This window comes from Vulpes lagopus, chromosome 7 (genome assembly GCF_018345385.1).
Source record: "Vulpes lagopus strain Blue_001 chromosome 7, ASM1834538v1, whole genome shotgun sequence".
Lineage (NCBI taxonomy): Eukaryota > Metazoa > Chordata > Mammalia > Carnivora > Canidae > Vulpes > Vulpes lagopus.
This window is the reverse complement of record NC_054830.1, coordinates 49,647,972-49,673,919: the sequence shown is the minus strand read 5'-3', so window position 1 is coordinate 49,673,919 and position 25,948 is coordinate 49,647,972. Positions and strand designations below refer to the sequence as shown.

At 48.9% G+C, this 25,948-nt stretch overlaps 1 protein-coding gene across 3 annotated transcripts in view; it reads right to left on the bottom strand.

Annotated features, from left to right (window-relative positions):
- Positions 1 to 25,948, bottom strand: part of MTMR14 (myotubularin related protein 14) — a 47,321-nt gene that overhangs the window by 2,692 nt on the left and 18,681 nt on the right. For 2 of the 3 annotated variants that reach the window (XM_041762296.1, XM_041762297.1), the window contains exons 8-18: positions 21,078 to 21,148; positions 20,389 to 20,463; positions 14,175 to 14,241; positions 12,849 to 12,934; positions 12,492 to 12,568; positions 12,191 to 12,227; positions 9,893 to 9,963; positions 9,080 to 9,138; positions 8,768 to 8,906; positions 7,869 to 8,045; positions 776 to 931 (exon numbers count right to left, since the gene is read on the bottom strand). In XM_041762296.1, coding sequence (XP_041618230.1) covers positions 776 to 931; positions 7,869 to 8,045; positions 8,768 to 8,906; positions 9,080 to 9,138; positions 9,893 to 9,963; positions 12,191 to 12,227; positions 12,492 to 12,568; positions 12,849 to 12,934; positions 14,175 to 14,241; positions 20,389 to 20,463; positions 21,078 to 21,148 — 1,015 coding nt within the window. The remainder of the gene's footprint in view (positions 1 to 775; positions 932 to 7,868; positions 8,046 to 8,767; positions 8,907 to 9,079; positions 9,139 to 9,892; positions 9,964 to 12,190; positions 12,228 to 12,491; positions 12,569 to 12,848; positions 12,935 to 14,174; positions 14,242 to 20,388; positions 20,464 to 21,077; positions 21,149 to 25,948) is intronic. The other variant, XM_041762298.1, reaches the window with a different exon arrangement.

Sequence of the window (25,948 nt, the reverse complement as noted above, 5' to 3'; positions counted from 1 at the left end):
GGGTATGAGCCAAATTCTGGTGGTGATGATGAATCCCCAGCACCTGAGGTTCATTCAACCCATCATGGGGAGGGGCAGGCACTGTTCTCCACAGGCCACTAGGAGCTCTACTGCTTGACATCCATGAAGCAGTAAAGCAGGCAGGGGGCAGGGGGCTGCCACAGAGGCAGCCTCTCAAGCGGACACACTATTTAAGAGTTGGAAGCCCAGTAATGGAGCCTTGAAGTGAGAGGATTTTATAGGCTTTGGGATTTAGTATCCCCATCCAATTTTCTTTCCTGACCAGAGGCAAATGCAGCAGACAAAAGGGGAAAGAGGATGGCAAAGAACCATTGGTTTTACTAGGAGCAGCACAGCCCTTGAATTAACCTAGCTCCAATCCAGCTCTGGTCTCCACCATACACCTACTTTCACTACCCCACTGTTCTGATTTCAAAGGATTCTCATGTCAGGCAGAGCCTCAGACAGAAATAGAACCTTCTATAGTTACAGTCCAGCCAGCTTTCCCTCAGGGTGTGCCCCAAGGCACCTGTGGACGAATTTTGGAGGCTCTGGAGAGTGAACACACAGTGCAATACACTTACTGAGCAGCCCATAAGGCCTCTTTCATACCTCAGGAGTCCAGGAACAGTGAGGTATATACTTAGCTGAGACACTGGGGAAGGGCAAGGATCCAGGGCCAGCTGCTGCCTCACTCCTAACCAACACTCTTGATTGCTCACCAGCTTCTGATATGGGCAGGGGAGCATCCTGTCTTCTCAAGCAAGACACTTACAGACAACTGTTAGGGAGCTCATCCGGGAAGCTGAAAGGGAGAGAGGAGTCTGTGTGCAGGACAGCCCGTTCCTGAATACTGCCACAGCCTGTTACCATCTGCCAGCTGCCAAAGTCTGTGGAGAGAGAGGATCCGGGCAGGGGATGGTCCACTGATCTGGGGCAGAGAGGAGAGAGAGGGAAGATGATGCATAGTCAGTCATATGCCTGACAGGGGAGGCCCTGGAGGGATGGGGGTGGGGCTATGATGGTCCTGGACCATAGCCACAAGGTTCTGTTGGTAGAGCTTCTGTAAACCACTTTCTTCAAAAGTACAAAATCAGCTGGATAGGTTGTGATTGAGAAAGAAGAGTATAGACCATAAGGCAGGCTCAGCTGTGAGGACAATGCTTTGTGCAAAGACTTACAGAAGCAAAAGAACAAGAGCAAAGCAGAATGAGAAGAGGTGAGCCAGCAACCAAAGCCTCAGGTCAGGGGATGCCTGCCCTGTGGCTGACATAGCAAGTCCAATCTCAACAGCACCAAAAGGAGGGGAGCAAGGCTGGATGCCCCAGGAACCAGGGAGGCAGGACCACCTTATATTCCCCCAGCATGCAGATTGGCAGGGTGGGGAAGCCAGAACTCAGGGGCCAATGAAGTCTTATCAGAGCAATGGGAGAACAAGCTTCTTGGGGACAGTGGAGGGTGGTGACCTAGATTGAAGAGTGAGGCGATGAGCGCCCTGAGGCACACCCCTCCATGGTTTCTCTGCAGCACCTTCCAGGAGCCGTAGTTTGTATTCACAAGCATCAACCCAGCAAACTCACTGGCTATGCCCAGAGGGTGGGGATGAATCAGGCAGGCAACTTGACAGCTTCATCAGGCCTTTTTCAGATGGAGGTTTGGGCGGTGCAGGGAGAAGAGTGTTGCATTGGGAATCGAGTGCTGCTACCACCTTCTCACGGACAGCTAACCTCTCTCTACGGTCTCAGGGCAACAGCCCACCCAGTGGGGGTCGGGAAGGAAGGGAGGAAATGGGAAGACCGCACACAAGGCCCTTTCATCAGCTACCCCAGGTCTCCATCTCCAGAGAGACATCATCTTTGTTTAACCCTTTATTCTTTAATTCAAGAATAGCAGAAAGTGTTTCTGTAGAGACCCAGGAGCAGACAGAAGCATCAGTAGTGGTATAGGGGGTGGGAAACAGAGAAAGGCATTTGCTGGCGTTGGCCCACCTAGTTAGCTGGCATCAACATCTCCTAGTTTGAGGCAACAGCCCTCATAAGTGGCCATCCCAGCCTCATTCTCAAGCAACTGCCACCTGAGTGATGCTCCGGCCAGGTAGTGCGTCTCAGGTAATCTTTAGCCATCTTTATCTTGAGACCAAGAAATGGCAGTCCAGACAGGTGAAGACACTTACTCAAGGTCCCACAGCCATTGAGTGCAAGAAGAGATTTTTAAAGCCAAGTTTGATTATGGATTTGTCCTACAACAGAACCACCTTGAGACCAGAGATAAACAGATGGTTTTCTACGTTAAAGCTGCCATGAATAGGAACCCCCTGCAACATAGAGACTTCCACATTCATCATTCCTGCTAAACTCTGGAAGGTGTGTGACAGAAACATCAGGGATGAGAGAAGAACATGGTTTGCTACCTGGTGGAAGCCCCTCATGCTCCATAAAACAGGGTTTCCTTATTTCTAGTTGGAGAAACTTGGTAGGACTCAAGCAGTCTGTAAATCAAAGAGACAGCTGCCCAGGAGAGGGCAAACCACACGCCACAGTCTGGTAGTTTCCCTATGCTTCCTCCAGGTTGTGCTGGGTCTTCAGTCAGTAGAACTCCACTGAGGTCAGCCTGGTGCCACAAATCTCATCTACTGTTCAAATTTTAAGTGCAGATTTCCTCTTCCAGTTTTAGCAGTCTGTAGGAAAACAATTGCTAAACACTAGAGTGAGGAGGGAATGGAAGGGATGCTGAGTAGGATGGGGGCACTCCTGGGGCTGGGAACATGGAGGTTTCTTATGCCACCACCTGGCACTCCCCAGGCAATCAGAGACTCAGACTACCAATGGAAAAATGACAAAGATGGAATGCGAGGATTCCCGGTCCCCTTAAGCTAGTCACTTTGCTTCCCCAGTGTCCAACAGTTAGCACCACCAGGCAAGAACCACATTTGGAGTAGCGAGGGGATAGCTGTGGAGTGAAGTAGGCAATATAGACAGCAACAGTATATGATCCCAGGGGACAGAAAGCCATCTCAGGAAGCAACCATCCTTTGCCTGTTTTACAAGAGTGAGCACATAGGCTACAAACAAATCTTCCTACTTGAGGCTTTTGTCAAAGAAAGGATTGCAGAGCAATTGTTCAGCTCCTAGGTTTGAGAGCAGGGGGCTATGCTAAGCAGAGAGATGCTCCTAAGTGCAGTCTGGATCAGCTGGCTGGAGGGGACACCTAAAGATGAAAGCAGACAGTCCCCAGAAGTAGTACCTGCACCTGCCTAATGAAAGAAGGAAAACTTTGCAGTCTCAGTACACAGGTGACTTCATCAGCTTTATTAAGACCCCATACTCTTCAGTCCTGCATCTTTACTCAAGCACAAACAAAGCAGGAGAAAAAAAAAAAAAAAGAGGTCCAAGTTCTGGCTCCTCTAATCTACCTACAGGGCCAGAGGGAATATGGGGCCAAACTATGCTCAAATTGGAGAACTGCGGAGCCGATGATGCTTCCAAGGTCACCTGTCCATATGCCTGGATCTCAGAGGGATCACACTTCTGCCCAGGAGACTGGGTTTTTGGCAACATTTCACTCCGTTGTCTAGATACAGCCTAGGCCCGTCTTTATAGCACCAAAGAGCTGCAACTCCCACTTTCCCCCCAGACACCCAGAGTAGGCAGGACTCAGGCAAGTTATCTTTTACATAGTCCTTTGTGGAAGGAGGTACAAGAATACCATACAAGCAGAGCTGGCCCAACCCACACAGCTGAGGCAAGAATAAACAGGTCTGCCCTGAGGTGCGTGGCCTGGCCTTTTACCTAGCTGCCTAGTGCCCTGACATGGCCCATTTGCCTTCAGATATGTGAATAAGGACAGATCCTTCACAACCATAGTTTACTGAGCTTTTGTGGAAAGAATGAGTATTTGCTATATGCCAGATACTTAGTTCTGTGATCTTATTTAAACCCAAATGTATGGAAGCCAGAATCATTACTTGATCTTTAAAGGTGGAATGAAAAAATTGAGCCCAGGAAGGAAGTGATTTTTCCAAGTCTCACACAGCTAGGAGGGGCAAAGCTGAGATTGAAACTCAGCCCAAACTAGCCTCATAATACGCTGATCTTCCTTCTGGATAAGGGACAGTAGGAGCTTCAGGGGTTGGCACATAATTTTCAACTGGAATAAAGCACAGAGTTGGTAATTTATCATAAGGAAAAGAGGTCCTCATGTGATTCCTGGATGTGAGAAAGGAAGCAGCATGTCCCAGGAGTGGCTGTTTACCATTAGGGCAGAGCTAGTACATGGGAGGCAGCAAGGGGAAAGAACCCCAAGAAAATGGCATTGGAGCCTTGATCAGACTACACCTGAAGGTCACATTCTCCACTGGACTTTTTCCATAAGAACCACCAGTTTTCCTTGATTGTTTAAACCTGTTAAGATGTTTTTTTTTTTGTTAACTGTATCTGGAAGTACCTGAACTGAGGCTGGCACAGAAAGCTTGAAGGCGCACAACTAGGAAGAACCTGGGAGTTGCCTCAGAGGTTTACACAGATGAGAAAACAGAAACTCAAAGTCATCAAGTGACATGTCTGAAGGACATGCAAGGAATGAATGTCTGAGCCATGATCTAAAATCCCAAACTTTGACGGGGCCTAAATGTCACCTCTAATCTATACTTATTCCCTGCCAAACCCCCATAGCCTCTGCCTAAGTGACTGCTTCCAGGATTGGGGCTTTAGGGAAGAATCCTTCAGTTCAACAAGGTCCTGAACTCACAGAGCAATTGACTTCAAAGATGGTTAAGACAGGATTTCTTACCACATTTGAAGAAAAAAAAAAAAAAATCCACACACATCAGTTTTCCGCAGCCTGGACTTTAAACATTGATGTGTGTGTGTATGTGGGGGGGGGGAGATATGGAGGGATGAGGAGGGAGAGAGAAAAAGAAAGAAAGAGGGAGAGAACCTCTGCATTCCTGCAGCAGCCCAAGAAATATTTTAGGGCTCTAAGTGTCCTTTCTGGCAATGCATTTAGACTTCTTACCACTCATCCTTGGTAACAAGCTATGATCCCATGCAAGACAATGTCAAACATGGGACAGGAACCCTATGTGTTACAGAAATCAATCTGGTTTCTCTGCATCATTAAACACAGCCCAGGACAGAGCTCACTGCTTATAATGAGCAGTTGGTATGTGCTGGAAGATGGCGCAAGAAGAGCTAGCTGGGCAACGGGAGTTGGTTCCTATGTTTCTACTTGGCTATTCAACCAGGCTGCTGGGTGTCCCTCAGCCAAGTTAATCTGCTCCTTAGGCAGCTTGGCTTCAAGCTGGGCTCAGTGGTGGCACCATCCCTCCTCAGGCATGGACGGTGCTGTGCTAGCAACCCCCCACCCTTAAAGATGTCTGACTCTGGAGCAGAGACCAAGTGGCTGAGCCACTTACTAACCAGGACCTTGGGGGGCCGGTGAGCTCAGAGCATTGGCCCTGCATAGTCCCAGCCCCCAGCCCTGTAGTTGGTGAGAGATTTAACAATGGTGCAGAAATGCAGCTCCATCAGAAACTGTTGCAGTGGCAGATAATAATGCAAAAAGTCACCAGTGTCTTCTCAGAGAGGAGTATGGGGTTGGGACTGGCTAAGAACTAGCAACCCACAGAACTTTCTTCCCAGCCCAACACCTACTTCTTAACTTTGAACAAAGCTTTACAGACTCCTTTCATAGGGAAGTCCTGCTTTAAGAACATATGCTTATAGAACTTGGAGCATTTGAAACCCAAAGCATTCACATTATGAGGGGAATTTCACCTGTCACAGATAGCTTTACTAAAGCGTTTCTTTCCATACTGTTCCCTTCTGCTGCATTAAAAAGCTGATTGGCTGTTGTTACCTAAGAGAGGCAGGGATCCCTCAGGCACTTTAAGATAAAAGAGACTAAATTAATTTTAATGTTAATGGAAATACATAATTAGAATGCTCCAAATCTGAATAATCTAGTCTTTCAAAACCTCTGGCAAACAGGCGCCCAGTCCAGAACCTTGCTGCCTGGCCAGACCAGCCGGGCTCCAAGTGGCCATTCCCAGAATAGACTGGCAGAGCCAAACACTTCAAAGCAGCCCAGCCCACGCCTCTCCAAGGCCTTGTGCCCCATTTGGGCCCAGCTATTCCCAGCCTCGACCAGGCCAAGCACAAAGGGCTGAAAGGCCCGAGGACACCCGCACCCTCCCCCACCCCCCTCCTTAGGGAAGGGCCTTGTTGCTCTCCTGGGCCAACCGTAAGAGTCTGAGCCACCAGTGCAGGCAGAGAACCCCTGCTGAGACTGCCTCCCAGCAGGAAGGGGGCAGTAATAAAAAGATGGGGTGTGCGAAGAGGTGATGGAGTGCTGCCTCAGTGGGGGAGCCCCGAGCAGTTAAGAGAGCAGGACCCGAGAGGATTAGGAGGGCTCTTCTGGTCTCCTGCCCAGCTGTCCAGCAATGCTGCACAGGCAGGAAGGGAGGTGGGGACAACGAGCAAGAGTTCCAGGCCAGAAGTGCGAGGGTTATGCTGTGCCGCCACAGCCCTGGGGCAGCCCTGAGGAAAGCCGGGTGTGCAGACAAAGGTGGCATGGCAGTGGGCGCACACAGGGAACAGGAGCAAGCACAGCCACGTGGACTGGTCTGTCTGGCACCACCTCTGTTCAGCTATCTTCCCCAAACCTCCTGTGTGGTCGGAGGAGTCACGGTCTGTGTTTAGAAGGCTCGGCTACACCACTGGCAGACACGTCAGCACTCCAGGTTGAAGGGCTCACCTTCAGAGGGGAGCACACCGGACTCGTCTGGTCAGTGCACTCCATGGAGCTCCTCCCGGCCTACAGCTGATCTGCTTTGCCACATGGGGAGGGTGCTCTTCCTCCATTGCCTGCTTTTTGCCCATGGAGTAGAGCCAGAGGATGCGGATAGGAGGAGGGCTGCAGAAGTTTTAGGTCTTTCCCTGTAATATGCTCGGGACTTGGGGGCTCAGTTTCCTCACTGTTAACAGGCCTGCTACAAAGAAAAGATCTGAAACTTCTGAAGCAGTACGTTTCAGAGCTGGGCTCAAATCTGGGGTAGACTCCAAGCCTTATGCTCTTTATGCTAAAAGCCCCTTTCTCCTTGGAATTTATCAAGGACCTCTTAAGTCACACACTGCTTTGTTCTCTCCAGAAGGCCCAGACGTTCTCAAGACTTTAGAAAACAAAGCAATTCACAGGATTCTTTCCTGTGGATATGACATGGAAGAAGTGGTATGGGGTCAGCCAGGAAATGCTTTCCCCAAGTGCCAGACCACCTCTCAATTCTAAACCCCTACCCACTGCTCAGCTTTAATCTCTTCTAGAAAACGTTATTCCCACAGCACACTCTGGCCACACCCGTACAATCTGGCTGAGTACTCTTCAGGTGTAGAGTCTCCCAAGGTTCGTCCAAACCATTTACATCTAGCCCAGCTCTCCATCTGTTCTCTTCGCTGCCCCTCCAATTCAGACATGGAATTTGAGAACCTAGATCCATCTCTTTAAGCAGAATGTGAGGGTCACGGGGGCTGAGACCCACCAAAGGCAAAAGGAGAGGCAGCCCTGACCCTGCCCATCACACTACAATCAGTACACCTTCTAGATTCTCCATCTGCTAAGGCTCTGGAAGGAGTCTCAAATCATTCTATAAACCAGCTCTTACTCAAACATTAACCCATCCTCCAAATGGGTAGGCCTGCAAGCTTGTCAATTCCTTCTACCTCCTGGGTACACTGACCACCAGGCTGCATGCCAAGGAACTCTGTCCCAAGACCACCTTAAGACACCAGCTTAGGGGCTGGAATCACATCTCCAGGCTTATTAAGAGGGGAGGGCTAACCGCTTCTACCATTAGGGGCTTTGGAGCTCCTCACCTGGGCTTGGGGACCTCCAGGGGACTGCTACCCATTCTGAAAAAGTCAGAATGGTTCGAGGATGAGGAGCTGGAAGACTTGGCTTCCCCCAGCCCTTGGTGGGAAGGCAGGCGGTCCTCTGAGGGCTGTGGCCGGTTCCAGAACACGCTCTGTGGAGAGGATGAGTGGCTCTTCCTCCTGCAGTATAAAGAATAGGGCTGTGTGTCAAGGGGCCACTCTGGGCAAGCACTCTGCCCACTTTTACCAAATGTCAGGGCCCAGTCCTTACCTCTACCAGGAAAATGCCACATGGGGATGGTTATACATTAGCGTTCCCTCAGGCTCAGCCATGAGCAGCAAGGATTGGGTCTTCATAGAGGGAGTGGAACATCCAAATAATGCTGGCTTACTAGCCTCAGAGTATATGCTAGTTTCTTAACAGCTTGGTAACTGCCCCTCCGTCCAAATGTTATACAAAAGTTTGAGTTATTTGTCTAGAGACAGAGTCATCAGATTCTCAGGAGTTCACCCTCAAACAAGATCTCAATTCAGAATCATCATTTTGTACTCACTTGTTTTCTTTTTTCTAACTGGCCCCCCACCTCCCAGCCAAATGACATAAGGGAGCTCCCCTACAGAGTCTCTTTTACACCAGCCTCCCCTCACCCAGCCCTGTCTGCCAGCCCTGTGCCTTCTTTCTTCATCCCACAGGGAGCCCCAGCCCTTTATGTTCCTGAGCCACCACGGACAGTGCCCCTCACCAACCAGATGGCTGCCTCTGAGGTCTAGAAGAGACAGCAGGGCATGGAGCTGTGTTCTCAGCCCTCCTCTCGGGGGCTCCCTTTGTTCCTGGGCCTCCCTGGAGCTGGTGGCCCTGGGCCACAGCGGTGAGCAAGCTTAGTTCCAGCCTGGCCCCTCACCAAGATGCCTGAGTCTGTGCTCCTGCAGGGAGCAGCTCCACGGCCTCATAGGTGAAACTCCCGGCAGCTCCTGGGGAGCTCTCCATGACCAAAGAGAAATCGCTGCCAAGGCTGGTGGTGCTGCCTCGGTCCTTTCGTCCTGAAAGAAGCAAGTACCATTGGTCAGCACATTATCTTCTCACACTACTGGTCCCCTAGTTCTTCCACACCATACAGCCGGAAAGAGAAGTGTCTAGAACAAACAGCTCCTCTGTGGTCTATATTCAGAACGATGCACAGAGGAAGGGGAATGTGCTGAGGCCTATAACTCACTCAGCATACAGATATCTTCCAGAGTGAAGCCTGCATCCCGGGCTGGCAAACTCTTCCTCCTGTGAACAGACACCAGAATAGTGAATTATATTCTGGGCTGGGGTCTTCTTTGTCGTTCCCATGCCCAGCACGCTACCTGCCTGAGAAGCTCCAATTCACTGGCAAATCAATGAGACCAGTCCTACCTAGAGTGTTGAGAAATGTAGGCCGCTTCTGAAAGGCCAGGAAAGCCTGACTCCTCCCTTTCGCCTTGGCCCCTCAGAGTTCAATCTGGCCCAACACACCTAGAGCTTGGATTTGGAAGGCAAGTGAAATTCAAAGACACCAACTCTCACAGAGCTTGTAAGGCAACTGCCAGGCAAGACTCCTATGTTTCCCAGGCTGGACGGAGACTCTGGTCCATGGTGGTGGGCTGCATAGAGATGCAGACATACCTCTGCAGTGGCCCAGCAAAGGGCAGGTGGAAAAATCAGCTACCTCAGCTTAGTGTGGGGTGTTGGGGTCCTCCTGTCCTTAGGTTGGCTTTTCATTGCAGCAGCATGCCCTGCTTTCCTCGTCACCAGAGACCACTCCTTTGCCCCAAAGCCTCTCTGTTACTCTAGCTGCAGGCTGACCCCAGCTCTGCCTCCCAGGCAGGAGAGCCTCTTTCCCATTGGCTCTCACCAAGGATCCCCACCCTGGCCTCAAAGGGGAGGCAGGGACGAAAGGCCAACTTGCCAAGCATGCAGGGAATCAGACGGTGAGTGACAGTGACACCCTGCCTACTCTTCCCAGAGTGTCCTACCCAGTATGAGAAAACAGGTCTCTCCTCACCTCTGTGTCTTCAGAGCAGAGAATTCCTCAGAGATGATATGCTTCAAAAAATTGAAGCAGAAGAAGAAAATCTGAAGAAACCAAAAAGCAGCATACATGAGAAGACAGCTTTCTCTAAGGAGAGGAATCTATGTGGCTGAGCTCCGAGGAGAGGGCAGCCAGCCACCTGGTCAGCCCCTGGTGGAAAAGAGCCCTGTCTCAGGGATCCTGCTGGATATTCTGCTCTAAAAATGGTATAAATTGGTGAGAGTGGGCTTTGCAGGTAGGGTAGTTGTGCCTGGGCTAGGGCAAAGAAGGGAGAGAATGTACTAGGGTAAGCCAGTGAGTTTTTAAACCATCTTCAAATTCAACATGGTGTTCTCAAGCCACTGAAAGGGATAAAGAGAATGCAGCTTTTCTCCTCAGCCTCTCCTAAGAACCCCAAGGAGAGAGGCTAACTGGGAAGAACAGCTGGGAGAGAGATTATTTGGGGGTGAGGAGATTAATGGACACTGCAGAAACATAAAGGAAGGGAAAGGGATCAGATTTTGTAGGAGGAACACCCAGAAAGAGTAGCTCAAAAGAACCATAGGGGAGGGGCAGTCACAGTCTGGCTTAGAGTCTGAGGTGGACAGAGGCAGGAGGCCGCTCCTGACCTCTAGCTGCAACTCACCGCCACCAGCAAACTCTCCTCCCTTCCAGCCAGTGTCCTAGTGAAATGGACCCCATGAAGTGCACGTAAGGCAGTCTCTGCAGTTTTTAAATAAACTCCCCAGTGATTCTGAAAGGTGTGGTCCATCAAACGCTTACTTGGATAAACACCCACATGGTATCCCAGGGCCCCATATGATTTCCCCACACAAACACCACTCCCCGCCAAAAAAGGGGGAGGGTGCCCAGGTTAGGTCACTATGAAAATGTTGGGTTACATAAAACTAAATAGGTGTCTTTACCACAGACTCTTTAGTCTTTAATATGCCAGTGTGCTGTGAATCTCAAGGGCTGGGTAGGAGGACGGAGTACCGTTTAACAGGCCTCTGTTTTGTTTTAAAGCATCAGCGTCTAGAATGTCTGGTGGGGGTAAGAGAAAAGCTCACACCCTGAAAAACAACCCTCCCAGCTGAGGACACCCTTCTTGCTTATGCTGAGAGATGGCCAGGGTCTGAATCCAGACCACACTGGGCTCGGCCTCATCCTCTGTCATTTCTGAAGGCAGGATCTGGCTTGCTCTGAGGGTGGGGTAGATGGTGTAGAGGGCAGAATGTTCTGGAGTGCCAGTCAGTCTCAAAATGAGAGGCTGCAAAGGGGTTTTACGGGCTGATTTCAATGCCAAAGTCACTGCCTCTGACAGAGTTCATGGAGGCCTCTGAGGAACAGGCTTATGAGCTCTGCAGCCCTGGCAGATGCGATAAGCGCTCAGAGGAAGAGATTTAGAAGGGGAGAGGAGCCGTTGAGAGGGAGGAACAAAAGAAGGAGGCACAAGATAAGATGCTTGAAAAGAAGGCAGCCTCAGGAGAGTAAGAAAGATGCTTCAGGAAAAGAGGGGGCTACACAGGGGGCAGAAAAAGTACTAATGCTGTGTGACAGCTCCCACGCTGGGCGCCTAGACTCATTCTCTTTGTGAAGCAGCACGATCAACACCAGGAGACTCAAGGTTAATCACATTACTCAAGGTCATCAGGTAATAGGTGGGACAGCAGGGTTCAAACTCAGGTCTGACTCCAGGTCTGCGTGCAGGGAAAAGAGGCTGAAAAATAAGCATGCCAAAGAGGCAAAGACTGCAGAAAGCAGAGAAGGATGGGGTGTAGAAAGGGCAGAGAGAGTAAGGAGGGACAGTGCCCAGAGTAAGGAGACCCTGGGGCCCAGCTGGCTGTGCCTGGGCTGGGTTTGTCTGGGCTGGTGGGGAGCAGCCGGGCAGGACCCTACTTGCTCGGCTGGCCCTGGGGCTTAAAAGTTGCTGAATCGGTGTGAACAGGAGAGAGAGACAGAAGAGCCTCTGGGTTGTAGCTACATGGCTGAGGAGCCCAGGAAAAGGCTTGTATTTTGGTTCCATAACTACAGAAAACAAGGTCACCTGTGAGAAAGATGACAGCAAAGGCCAGGGGAAGAGGACTGACAGATGGAGGTCATTGCAGCCATGTGGGCAAGTGTTCTCTCTACTGCACAGGAGAGGAATGGGGGCTACTGTGCTGGTGCTTTAATGGCCATGCTGCCTGATGCCCACATGCACTGAGCAAGGAACTGCCCTCTATGTATGGACACCAAACAGAACATCATGCTGTTGCTCTCAGAGCCCTGGCATTTGCTCACAGTACCCACCTCCTCTCCTTTGCTGAGCCGATCTACCAACATGTGCCTGAAACAAGAAGGCGAGGAGGTCAAAGCAAGCCACGCCCCAAGATGGCAGGGCAAAGGGGGACTGGAGTGACAGGGACAGTCCACGGCTTTGGCACCACAATCTCAGGTGGGGCCTGACAACCACCTTCAGTCTTTCCCAAGGAGGTGGGACCGCCTTCACCTGTTACCCTGTCATAGGAACCACCACATCCACAGACACACAGAAACATGGCTCCCAAGGCATCGTGCCCACCCAATAACCTGCCACTTCTCGAAGGCTTACCCAAAGAGGAACCAGTCATAGGCCACAGTTAGGTAGAGGATCTCAGCAGGCTTTAGGGATGTGTGGATAAGTCCATCCTGGAAGAGACCAAAGAGACATGCTTAGAAAGATGATTCCAGCCATGACAAAGCTTGCGCCTTGTCCCAGGAGCTGAACAGCAACCACAGGCCCAGTGACAACTAGGCTGCCCAACAGTCCCCAAAACAGTGTTAAACCTAACACTTGCTCTGAACACTTAGGGTCCCTCCCTCCAAAACTCTAATTTCTGGAGACAGTCTTAATGCTCCCAGGGAGTAAATTTTAGTAGATGTCCTCAGCAAGCTCCTTGACCCCATCACCCAGCCCATCCATACTCACAGCCCACAAGGAAAGGCGTAGGAGAGAGATGAAGAGGGGGGTCCGATCCCAGCCTGAGATACAGTGTACCAGCAGCCCGCTGTCATCTACTCAGGAACCACATAACAGGAAACCCAGAAGAAAAGCAAATATGGATGCATGAGAAGAGGATATGCCATCACCCTGGCTTGGTGTCAGAGAGCCATACCATCCCTAGTCTCCCTCTTCCAGGTCGGCCTTCCCAAGATTCTTCTCCAACCTAGTCCCAGGAAGCGGGGGTGACATGCACTTGTCTCTGTACACAGTATTTCTTCTTTCTTCTGGCTACCTTTCTAGGTACTTCTAGGATAGCAGTACTGCCCCGGGTAATTTAGGTGGGGCTGACCTGCATATCCCCACCCAGCATTCCTCAGGGGTCCCTACAGGTATTTTTGGGAAGGCAGTTCACTGTGCAGGGCTGTCCCAGGAACTGCAGGACATCTGGGTTCTTGGCTAACACCCACCAAATTCTAGTAGCCTTCCTCTAGTTCCTATAACACCCACTTCTCCAGAAGAGAACCACTACTTAACTCCAGATGTAGGCATGTGACTTTTTTGTAGAGTTGGCCATAGTACCTGGTTCAAGGATGGGCACTTGACCCAAACTGAGTCAATGAGCATGAGATCTGGGACAGAGACTCTCCCCCTTTTCTGGGGGAGATAGGATGGCAGAAAACAAGAATGGTTACCAGCATGAAGCTAACCAGACAGTAGGTATGAAAAACAAGGAGGTATGAAAAATAATTCTTTGTGACATTTCTTAGGCACCTGGGTCTGCTCTGGAGCTTTCTTGGTTATATAAGCTAATACATTTCCACTTGTTTAAGCAAGGGCAACCCCACAGCACACAGAAGTCTTGACTGATATCCACTTAGTCTAACCTACAGACACTGGGCATGATGAGCCCATCCAATCAAAACAGCCAAGGCAGCTAGAGTACTATCCAGAGAACAGGCCCTCTAGGGACTTTTTTTTATATGCCTAATAAGAAACCAGAACTGATTTTCTCCATATTTCTGAATTAGAAGAGGCAATTCTGGCCCCATACACAACACTGATGGTCAAAGGTCAGCTGATCTAGTGTAAAACCCCATGCATAGTTCAGATGGTAATGAGCTGCTCACAATTTTGTTTTCCAAAGTTTTGAGGATGTGAAATAAAGCTACCAATGGACAAGAGAAATCCCTACCTCCTTCTTCTATAAAGCAAAAGGTAGGTGTGTGAGTCCCAAAAAACATATTCATGGTACTAAGGCCTGGGAATACCCAGAGGTCCAATGGCTTGAGGGCTCAGCAGAGGCAGACTCACCATCGCTATTAATTATGGAAAGCAGCAGTTTCAGGTAGTTTTGTGTTTGTTGCACCAGGTCCCAACTCTGTTGAAGAACAATAAAAGGTGTCTAGGAATCGATATTTAACTCAGATTGAGAACTTTAAAAAATAAAATCAAAGAGTTATTTTGCAGCAACAAATTCCCAAGGATCTTGGTCATAGGCCATAGGCCCCAAATCCCAGATAATCTGAGATTTTACCCCACTCCAAGAGCTCCCCCCACCTCTCCCTGTGGGCCACCCTTATCCTGCATTCTAATATAATGTGATGGTGAGGAGTAGGAAGCCATACAGGGGCCAGGCAACTCATAGCCCTACACCCAGCAGCAGCAGCCACACGTTAGCTTCCTCTAAACCCTGGGCTCCCAGCATGGCTGTCTAGGTAGTTGATAGAAGCAAACAAAAAGCCTTGAGCCTGTGATCACTGGTGCCAAATAGAAAGCCATTCTTTCATTTACTATAACATCACAAAATATCAAACCTTCAACCTTCTCATCAACTATGTTTTAGTCACCTTTTCCTGCTATTTCACTGTCTACTCTGTCTTTATTTTTATTTTATTTATTTATTTTTAAAAATTTTATTCATTTATTCATGAGAGACACAGAAAGACAGGCAGAGACACAGGCAGAGAGAGAAGCAGGCTCCATGCAGGGAGCCTGATGCGGGACTCGATCCCAGGACTCCAGGATCAAGCCCTGGGCCAAAGGCAGGCGCCAAACCGCTGAGCCACCCAGGGACCCCCTATTTTTTTTTTTTTTTTTAAGGATTGATTTACTTACTTTAGAGACAGAGAGAGAGAGTGAGTACACAAGTGGGAGGAGCAGAGGGAGAGAGAGAGAGAATCCCAAGTGCTGAGCCCCATGCGGGGCTCAATTTCATGACCCTGAGATCACAACTTCAGCCGAAACCAAGAATTGGATACTCAACTAACTGCAACACCCAGGTGCCCCTGTATACTTTGTCTTTTGATGAATGATAAGTGCAGTATGATTGGCGGACAAAATCTTTTTAAAACAGGAGGTCTGTGATAGGGAAGATGAAAAAATAAGAAAAACTACAAAAAGCATGGAACTTCCACTCTAGCCCAAGCAAAAGGTCTAGGCCAGATGGTCTGAGAAACAGTCTACTGAAATCTAGAATTCCATGGAAGGGCCTGACCCAGTTCTGAGGCCTCATTCTCCCGAGCTGAGGACAGCTTTCTAAACAACTGCTTATCAATGTTCTGGGGCTGTGTGGAGCGGGCAGCGGGTGCTAGTAAGAGAGCATTTCCTGGGGGAGGGTTGAACATGGCACCTGTAATTGGCATGGTTTTCCCAGGAATTTAAAACAGGCTCATTTACCTGACCCTCTCACAGCCCCTGGAGAGCTCTGACCTACTTCCAGCAGCTCTGGAGACAGCTGCTGCAGCACTGCACTAATAAAGCCATTACCCGTAGTAGCTCAGGGGTCTCGTCACTCATCTGGCTCAACCTGTCATACACACCATTGCCAATGGATTTCCTCTGAGCTGTGATTTTTGAAGGTGAGGAAAAGCAGGAGGGAGGTAGGGGAGAAGGCAGGAGCCCTGCAGCAGCACAAAGGAAACAGAGGTCAGGTAAGCCGGGGAAAGGCTGCAGTAGCCAGGAGAGGGCAGCAAGTGACCAAGGGCTGTGACCTGCAGAGCTCCAATAACCAAGGTGGCAACTGGAAGGGGAAGCAAGGACCAGGCGAGAGGCAGTAGATTCAGTGTGCCCAGTGCTGGGGTAGGAACCGCAGGCTGGCAAGCTCGGGGTTGGGAGAGGCCCAAAGTCATTAGCTACCCTGACCTAGGGCAGAATCCGGCCCTGTCAGACTGTGAGATTCACGTTTGTAGTCACACGCTATGTTGTAGGGACTTCTCTAATAGCAGACTATGAAACTAAAGTTTGAGGGGCCTGCAGAATGTGAGGAGGACCAGAGAAATGCACTAAAATCTAAGCTCAGCATTAACTCTCCCTTCCTAAGTGCTCCATTAAAGTCTCTAGGGGCAGAGCTCAGCACCATGCCACCACTTATATGTCTATGCTTGGAGTACTCTTCCCCACGGCTGGCAAACTCTTACTCACCCTTCAAAGGCCCAGCCCCCATTATCTTCTACTGAGTCTTCAGTAGCCACTGGTCGATACCTCTACTACCCAGGTGATGATTATGTTGCTGCCTCTTTTCCTAGTGAGGGTAGAGGCTGTCCTAGAATCTCTACATCTACAAGGCTTAGTGTTTGGGACTAGAAGGCACCTGTAGAACATTACTCCTCTGACTGTTCATGGTCAGAGGCCAGCTGGAGGAGAAGCAGCCACTAGAAGGGGTCTTATGGCACAGAAAGAATGAGCAGACCTCGAAGGAATTCCATCCGGTTACATGGAAGGCAGCAACATCCATACATATACTGCCAAAAGTGCTCCTGCACTTGTGAACATCACGGAGAACCTGGCCCTGGTAAACAGCAGCATCCAGGGTAGCCCCAGCTCCCTAACAAGGCTGTAGGAAAGGGAGGGCAAAGGGAACTTCTGCAGGTGTGCTGAATCAAAGGAGACTTGTGGGACCCTGCAGGATCATGTACCTGGTGAGCTGAGCCTAGTATGATCCATGGGGACCAGTAGGGAAGCTTCCTGAAGATAGTGACATCCATGTAAGAGGGTAGGCAAAGGAGACAAGTTTTTTTCTGGCAGAGAGAAAAGCATGTGCACACCTGGAGAGCATTCATCCCCAAGGGGCTGAGAGGAGGTCAGTGTGGCTGGATAGGAAGAGGGAAAGGACAGCTAGTCACAAGGTCAAGGCTGGACTGTGTGGAGCAGAGTGGCCCACTGAGGGTCGGTGGACTGTACTCTGAGGAAAACAGGAAAGTCAGTGGTGAATTCTAAGGAAGCGGTGACAGTGGTGATCTTGTTCTATCATTTCAGTATTCCTATCTGCAAGGCCCCAAATACTTCGTGTTTACTATTTCCTGCTCTCCCTCAATGAGGCCCCCATTCAGACATGAGATGCACTCAGATGACAGTGGCTTGGATTAGGCCAGTACAGGAAATGGAAGCAAGAAGATCTAGAGAGTTTCACCAGGGGCAGAGACTTAGAGAACTGATGGGAACTGACAATGGATGTGGGAGGAGAAAAACGCACATTTTGACTTTGAGCATCTGGGTAAATGGTTGAAGGCCTGGGGTGTCCTGGGTTATGGCCAATTCCATTTCAGACAGCTTGAGTTTAAGGTGCTTGCATGAAGGGACACTCGTAAGAGGTGATGTATACATGGCTCCCCAAGAAAGACATGGCTCAGAATCCCAGGTCAGGTGACATAGCAGTGGGCTAACAGAATAGATGAGGTCCCCTGGGGAGGTAAGGATGAGTAACAGAGTCCTAGACACTTGTGCTGAAGGGGGTGACAAGGCAGAGGCCACACCTGGCTGAGGAAGAGGATGGTACGAGGCCCAGTGAGACCAAGGGGCTGAGCAATACTGGAGAGGGAAGACGCCCTGCCCTCCTACTTTTTTTTTTTTTTTAATTTTTTTTTTTTAATTTTTTATTTATTTATGATAGTCACAGAGAGAGAGAGAGAGGCAGAGACACAGGCAGAGGGAGAAGCAGGCTCCATGCACCGGGAGCCTGACGTGGGATTCGATCCCGGGTCTCCAGGATCGCGCCCTGGGCCAAAGGCAGGCGCCAAACCGCTGCGCCACCCAGGGATCCCTAAATTTTTTTTTTTTATTATTTATTTATGATAGTCATACAGAGAGAGAGAGAGGCAGAGACACAGGCAGAGGGAGAAGCAGGCTCCATGCACCGGGAGCCTGATGTGGGATTCGATCCCGGGTCTCCAGGATCGCGCCCTGGGCCAAAGGCAGGCGCCAAACCGCTGCGCCACCCAGGGATCCCAGTGCCCTCCTACTTTTGTGCCTAGAGTTTTATTAGTGTTCACTCCCTTGAGTCAAAAGGCTAGCAGCCTACTTCTTTTTTTTTTTTTTTTAATTTTTTTAAAATTTGTTTATGATAGAGAGAGAGAGAGAGGCAGAGACACAGGCAGAGGGAGAAGCAGGCTCCATGCACCGGGAGCCCGACGTGGGATTCGATCCCGGGTCTCCAGGATCGCGCCCTGAGCCAAAGGCAGGCGCTAAACCGCTGCGCCACCCAGGGATCCCCTTGCCACAATTCTGAAATAGGTGTCGTTAATTCTACTTTTAGAGGAAAGTGAGGCCACTTGCTCAAAACCACAAAGCCTTGAGAGAAGGGTTGAGCAAACTAGATCTAGGTAGATCTAGATCTAGGGGCCTAGATCCATAGCCTTGATCTACTAAGCAGAACTCCTATGTACAAGGCTCCTTCCTAAAGACACGTACATCCTAGGCAACGTCAACACATTAAACCCCTATTTCTAGGGATCCCTGGGTGGCCCAGTGGTTTGGCGCCTGCCTTTGGCCCAGGGCGCGATCCTGGAGACCCGGGATCGAATCCCACGTCGGGCTCCCGGTGCATGGAGCCTGTTTCTCCCTCTGCCTATGTCTCTGTCTCTGTCTCTCTCTCTCTCTCTCTATCATAAATAAATAAAAAAAAAAGAAAATAGAAAAAGAGAAAAAAAACACCCCTATTTCTATTTGTACCTTATTTGGCTTACAAACACTCTCTCTAAAATAAACACATAAATCTAAAAAAAAAAAAAAGAATAAGAAGAAGAAGAAGAATGGTGCCAGAAAGAAGAATAAGACTGGCTGCGGTAGGGCCCATTTGACACCTCTGCATATGACAAATCAAGAAATCAAGAAGGAAACCTGCAGGTTTTCCACTCAATCTGTCTAGGTACTGCCTAGCACTTGAGACCAGGAAATAGGGTCCTCCAACCCACTCCTTCTCCAGGCTTTTGGGCACAACAAAAAACTAGTCTGCTCTTCTTCCTAAAGTTCCCTCTTGTAGAAACACCTGCATCAAGAACACCTGATACCACTTGAACTCTTTCAAATTGTATCTCCTTTGTAATCAGGGGCTGGGTGTAAAAGATAAGCACAGGGGCACCTGGATGGCTTAGTGGTTGAGCCTCTACCTTTGACTCAGGTCATGATCCCTGTGGGGAGCCTGCTTCTCCCTCGGCCTGTGTCTCCCATGAATAAATAAAATCTTAAAAAAAAAAAAGATAAGCACAGCCTCTCCCTTTACAGACCACTTACAGACCAGGATGACAAAGCCTACAAAGCTGCCTAATAGGTGAGTCTGGCCTCTCTGACAGAGGGAGACCTCAAGGCTGGATGGGGAACTGTCCAGACCCTGTGGCAAAAAAAGAGAGGGAAACAGGATGTTTCCTAGGCATTCACTGGTGTGGCCTTTCCAGCTCTAGGCTCCGTGCCAGTTTCTGTGCTGGGGCTGCACAAGCTGTGGCTCCCCGTCCTCGTGGAGCTGTCTACCAGAGATGGAGTGGCAGATCCCGACATTAGTGACTACAGCTCAGTGGAAAATTCCACAACAGGTATGCCCAGGGTAAATGGGAATGCAGACACAGGCACCTAATCCTCTGGGGACAGGGGAGAGGAGGTGCATCACGGGTTCCTTAGTAGACACTAGAGCCGAATCCTAACAGCTGTGTATCAGCCAGATGAGATGAGATGAGAAGTGGCAGCCAGGCAGAAGGAATGGACATGGGGAAGGCAGTGGAGAGAGCAAGGCTGCTTATCCTGGATGAAGCAAGTGGCAAGGAAACTGCTGATGGCCTTTTGATTTCTACACTGGGCTAAGCATAGTACAGAGATGGATCCATCCAGTAAGACTGGGGCCCCTTCCAGGGTGAGAGGGGAGAGGAGTGCAATGGAAATAATTTTAAAGTTTCTATAATCAAACGAGGTCAGACAGAGCTCTACACTTCCTCTGGCAGAACATGCATTTAAAAGGAAAAATGAAAAAAAGTCACTAAAGCCCAGAGCTGGAAAAGCAGACTCCATGAGGTCCTCTGGAAACAGAACCTGCTGGTGGATGTAAATCTTTGAGTGAGTCATGATCAGAAAGCTTTGATTTTCTGGGCCAAAAACAAATCAGAAGAGAGTTAAATGGATAAGCAGCTCCTTTCCTAGGCTGTGAGAGGTCAGAGGGCATGAGCCAGACTTTTTGGTACCTGCATGAAGGACTTGTGGGGCAGGCACCAGGGATCCCCTCCACCCATCCCTTATCCTGCTCTGCTTGAGTCAGGCCCCTCACCTGATACTGGCTCCAGTCAATGTTCAGAGAGCAAGTCAGGAAATCAGGGATGCTGAGTGGGGCATCAACGTAGTCCTGGAGGCAGAAAGACACTTGTGAGATGCAGTGGCCACTAGGAGAAGCCATGGCGACAGGGCATGTCATGACCCTGAAGCTGTGATTACCACAGGCAGGCAGGACATCCCTCCACAGTACTTGCTGTCTCCGGGCCAGATGCCTGTGCTACCCTGACAGTGACAGTTTTAAAATCAAAGAGGCCAGATACTGCTTCCAAGTGCAGTTTTTCAGTGGGCTTTCCTAGTGTTTGCTGCTGAGACAAACGTGACAAATCTGTATTCAGCATCCAGCAGGCTCCTGTGGCCTGCTCCTGCCGACTGGGAAAGGAACAGAATGTTGGCCCGACTTTTTACCCAGATGGTAAAGCACAGAGGAAGGATATTTCCTAATTAATTATCCCTGAAAAATCCTGTGAAGACATGGATAAATTAAAAGGGGAGAGGAAAGTATATAGGGGAACTTAAACATGTACATACAAAGAAAAGAGGAAGGAAAATAATGATACTCATCCATGGGAGAAAAGAGAAAGGAAAAGGTAGTTGTTTTCCCCAAAGAGAAGGCAAGCTATTCTCCACGGTCGCCCTTTGCAAAGAAATATTAGGACCCAAGCTGATGAATGTTACTGCTCGTACCTGCTTCCAGTTAAAAATGAGCCCTTCTGCCATGTAATCCCGATCCTTATATTCCTTGAAAAATTCACAGCCTGGAAAAGAAGGGCCAAGTTAAGACACCACCTTCGCTAGCCCAGTTTCCTGCGATGCCTGGGAGTGCTGACCAAGGGGCCACCAGCTGACGCACTTCTCCATCCCGATGGGCCTCCTAGGAGACCACAGCTGCCACGGGTGGACGAGCATGGGCAGGCAGGAACTAGGGGATGAGTCTCCAGTGCTCCTTAGGTTTCTAGTTACAAGGCTTCCTGATGAGGTATTGTCTACCTGCACATCTCTTTGTGTCTCTCTCCATCTGGGCTCAGTGGTTACTGGTCACTTCTCCCTGATTTCAGATCCCTTTGTCCTACATGTCCCTGAAGCGCCAACAGCCAGCAAACAAAGCATGGTTTACAGTCTGAGCACTGGCAGCACTTTTCTCAGCCACTTACCTAGTTAACCGAGAACCATTCTCCCTCCTAACACCAACCTCACAGGCCTCCAGTGACATATTGGAAAAGACCACAGATAGTGCCTAAAACATGACAGGTGCTCAAGAGACATTTCCATCTCCAACAAACCTGGTTGAGAGGTACTTTTCTGTATCACTCTCTAAAACTATAAGAGACTCTGCCAGGGTAGGCCTTCAGGGATACAGAGAGGAACAGAGGAAAGAAGGGACTTCAGCAACATTCTTAGCTTCAAATCCAGCCTTTCACTTAGCTCTGTGACTACAAACAGTTGTTTACCTTCTCTAAACCTTGAGTTTTCTCATTTATAAAATGGTTAAAGATGAAACAATACATATTAAACACCTAGCAAGGGATGCCTGGTGGCTCAGTGGTTGAGCGTCTGCCTGTGGCTCAGGTCGTGATCCTGGGGTCCTGGGATCAAGTCCCACATTGGGCTCTTCACAGGGAGCCTGCTTCTCCCTCTGCCTATGTCTCTGCCTCTCTCTCTGTGATTCTCATGAATAAATAAAATACTAAATAAATAAATAAAACACCTAGCAAGCACTGGTACAGATGGCTTTCAAATGAAAGCCATTAATATTATAAATAATAGGGTTTAATTTGAGGGGATGAGCGCTGGGTGTTCTACTATATGTTGGCAAGTTGAATTTAAATTAAAAATATTTTTAAAATAAAAATTAAAAAAAAAAAAAACAAAAAACCCCCAAACCAAACCAAACCAAAAAAATAATAGGGTTTATTATCACAATGTTGCTGCTGCAGGAAGAACCCACAAAGCCAGCCCTGCAACTTAGTCAACTGCTTGGCTCAGAGAGAATGGGCTTGCTCATATACTACAGCACAGTGAGCATTCTGGGGCTGCCATGGCTTCGAGAGTGGAGAAGGCACTTCAAGGTAGCTTCTCAAAGTTATTCTCACCTCCTCAACTAGAACCAATACAAATTTTGGAGGGTACATGACTTTAACCACAGGTCCAAGTCTGGTGAGATCCCTACCCAAAGGCAATACAACAGCTGTCTGAATTCTGTGGAGGTGGCAACAGGCCAAAAAAATTTTCATGGAACTTTCCCAGCTACTCTTGGGCCAGGTTCCTGTATGAGGTCATCCCAGGGAAGATAGGAAAGGTTCCTTCAGAGAGGAAGATCTGGAGACCCAGCCCATGTCCTGTATCCTTGGCTTCCACCCCCTATACACTTCTGCACACTAATCCCTCAGGCCTTGCTGCTGATTGAGAAATCAGGAAACTATCCTCAGCTCTCACACTCCAGTCTATTCTAAGGTGCCTCACTGGCAGAAAGAAAAAATATAAGTACCAGACATAGGCCCTAGGCTTATGAGCCCAGGTTTAGAAATGCCACCAATTATCTCTCAGAGAGCTCCTCTGAAGGACTGTTTTCTCAAACTTGACCTGCTCAGATCAAAACTGCAGACTCTGGACTGATCCAGCTGGCCTGTGATGCGGAGGCAATTTCTTGGAGAAATGGACAGAATTAAAATAGATTCAGTACCTACGGCAATGCCTGACATTTATTACCTGAAGAGCCTCCTGAACCTGCTGAGAGACAAGAGGGATGGGACCAAAAGTGGGGGGTGAGAACAGCCACTTGCTCAAGGAGAAAAACCAATCAGACTTGTGCAGCTGAGTCTTCAGTCTATTTTGGTGTGCTGAAGGAAATGCTCTCAGAATACTTCTCCCGCCCAAGGGCCAGTCCGAGCCCAAGTTCATTTGACAGAGCTAGAACTCAGAGCATCAGACTTCCTGTCTGGCCACCTGCTTATCAGAGGACTCAGCTGAGATGCCATGAACAGCTACAAAGCACAGTTCATCACTGGGGTTTCAGTAATGGTAACTGTTTCTTTTCTTGGGATGAACTAATCCAGGCTTGTAAAGAAATTCAAGAACATAAGCATAGCAAGTAAAAAGTGCTTCTCCTGTCCCCTTATATGGATGTGTGATGGCATCTCCCCCACCTCTGCTTTTTTGGTTTCTATTGATTCCTTTTTCTTTCCCTCCCACCAATACATACACACAACTATCAGATACAGTACAAAGATACCTTGGGAAGGACAGGGAAAAAATTAAAAGGTTGTAGCATCTTACCATTCTGGCATATTTCCTCCAAACCCTTTTGTGAAAGCACTTTTTCCTTTACATTGTTGACACTGTACTATACACTTTGTGTCCTGCTTAGCATCTTAAGCATCTTTTCATATCAAAAAGTCTAAGCATTTTTCTATGACTATGTAATCATTATTCTGACTACTGAACATGCCTCTCATGTTCTGCTAGTATAAACAGACATCATGATGAACATCCTCAGCCCCAAGTTAGCTGCAACATGTCCTGCTGAGTATGAGGTCAAAGAGTGTTAACATTTTGGGAGTCTCGTAGCAAGTTGCCACACAACAGCAGAAAGGATATTGTGCTATAGTTCTGGAGCAGTAGTATGCAAACTTCTAGCAAAACTATTTTTTTTTTTTTTAAAACCGAGCTTACTTAAGACCTAAATATAAACAAAAAAAAAGTGATGCGTGGTTCCTCACACAGCACAGATTTTTCCTGTTCGGCAGAGTACGTCGGTCCGTGAACTCCCAGAACATCTCCTGGGGGTCCGGAGCTAGGTCTGAAAATCAGCTTTAGAGCTATCTAGCCGCTCCAGCCTAGACACTCTGGGCAAGACACTTCTGTCACAACATGGCTCTGATACTGACAAGCCCACAGAGTCATTATGGTTTGCATCTGCCCACAGCAGCTTTCAGAGAAGAGGAACATCCCCTGAGCCTGTCCTCCATGTGTACCCATCATTTAGCCTGCTGCTTACTGAGGCCGTTTTAGGGATAGGTCTGGCACTTTGGCTTGAAATAAGCACCATTATCTTCATTCTATGGAGGATAAAGCCAGTGCTAGGCGGGGTTAAGGCACTTGTTCAAAGACATACAGTACTAGGGCTAGGACTCATGCCCTGCTCTACATGGCACTAACTGCTAAGCTGGCAGAGCAGAGTGAGCACAGACTCCAGGGGAGGCCAGTACTGTAAGAGTGCCTGGCTATCAAGAGTTGTGGTTTGAGGGCAGCCCGGGTGGCTCAGCAGTTTAGCGCCGGCTTCGGCCCAGGTCGTGGTCCTGAAGACCCGGGATCAAGTCCCACATAGGGCTCCCTGCATGGAGCCTGCTTCTCCCTCTGCCTGTGTCTCTGCCCCCCCCCCATCATAAATAAATAAATAAATCTTAAAAAAAAAAAAGAGCTGTGGTTTGAATACCACGAGCTCGCAACCGGTGAGGATACCCTCTCCTGCCGGACATAGATAAACTTGTAGTTCTAATGAGAAGACCTGGCTGTACAGCAACCTGTTGTCACTGGTTTGCTCTTGCTATTGGCTATGTGGCTCCAATGTGAGGAGACAAGGTCCAACAGAGGACTGAATGCAGATGCTGATGCTGAGAAACAGAAGAAAGGTTTCAAGGAAAAAGAGTACATTTCCTGCCGTCTGTTGACAAAGCCTTGGGCTGATATTAGGGCTCCTGGGCTTCCCTTGCTGAACAAGCAAATGTTGTCAGTAAGCTTAAATATTACCAACCGGACCAATACAGTTTTAGCATCCGGTGCATACAATACTGCCCTGGCCACAGGTCGCATACAGATCTATGCACCACAGACAAATGCAGCTAGCTCCGCGTATACCAGAGTGCTTTACAACATGGTGAGGCCACCAACGGTGTACAACTGGGGACACAGCAATTATGTTCTTCATCGCCAGGAGGGCCTCACCTAGGGTAATTTCCATAAATAACCTGATCACCCCAAGACAGACATTCAAAGGTTCACATCCACACAGGCCAGCACAGCATGATTAGTTGCTGACACAGGGTAGTAGTGATGTTGTTTTATGCTGAAATAGTATTTTACCTGCACAGAGCACTTTCACAAACATGATCTCATCTAAGCTTCACAAAAAACCTTGAGTCAAGCCTTTCCAAGTTCCAGACACCTGAGAAAAGCTGAGGCTTGGAGAGGTGAAGTAACTTGGAAGGTTATAGTAGTAGTAGCTGAGCCAGGACCCAATCCCTGGATGGACCTGGAGTGGAAAGTGCCTTCCAGGACAGCATCCTACCTTAACTTAGGTATAAGAGCTTAAGACTCAGAGCCAGTGTCCTATGCTGATCAACATAAGAGGAGTACCTGGGTGGCTTAGTCGGTTAAGCATCTGACTCTTGGTTTCACCTCAGGTCATGATCTCAGGTCATGAGATTGAGCCCCACGTCGGGCTCACTACTCAGTGCGTAGTCTGTACTCTCTCCCTTCTCTCTCAAATAAAGAAATAAGTATTTTTTTAAAGGTTTTATTTATTTATTCATGAGAGACACACACAGAGAGAGAGAGGA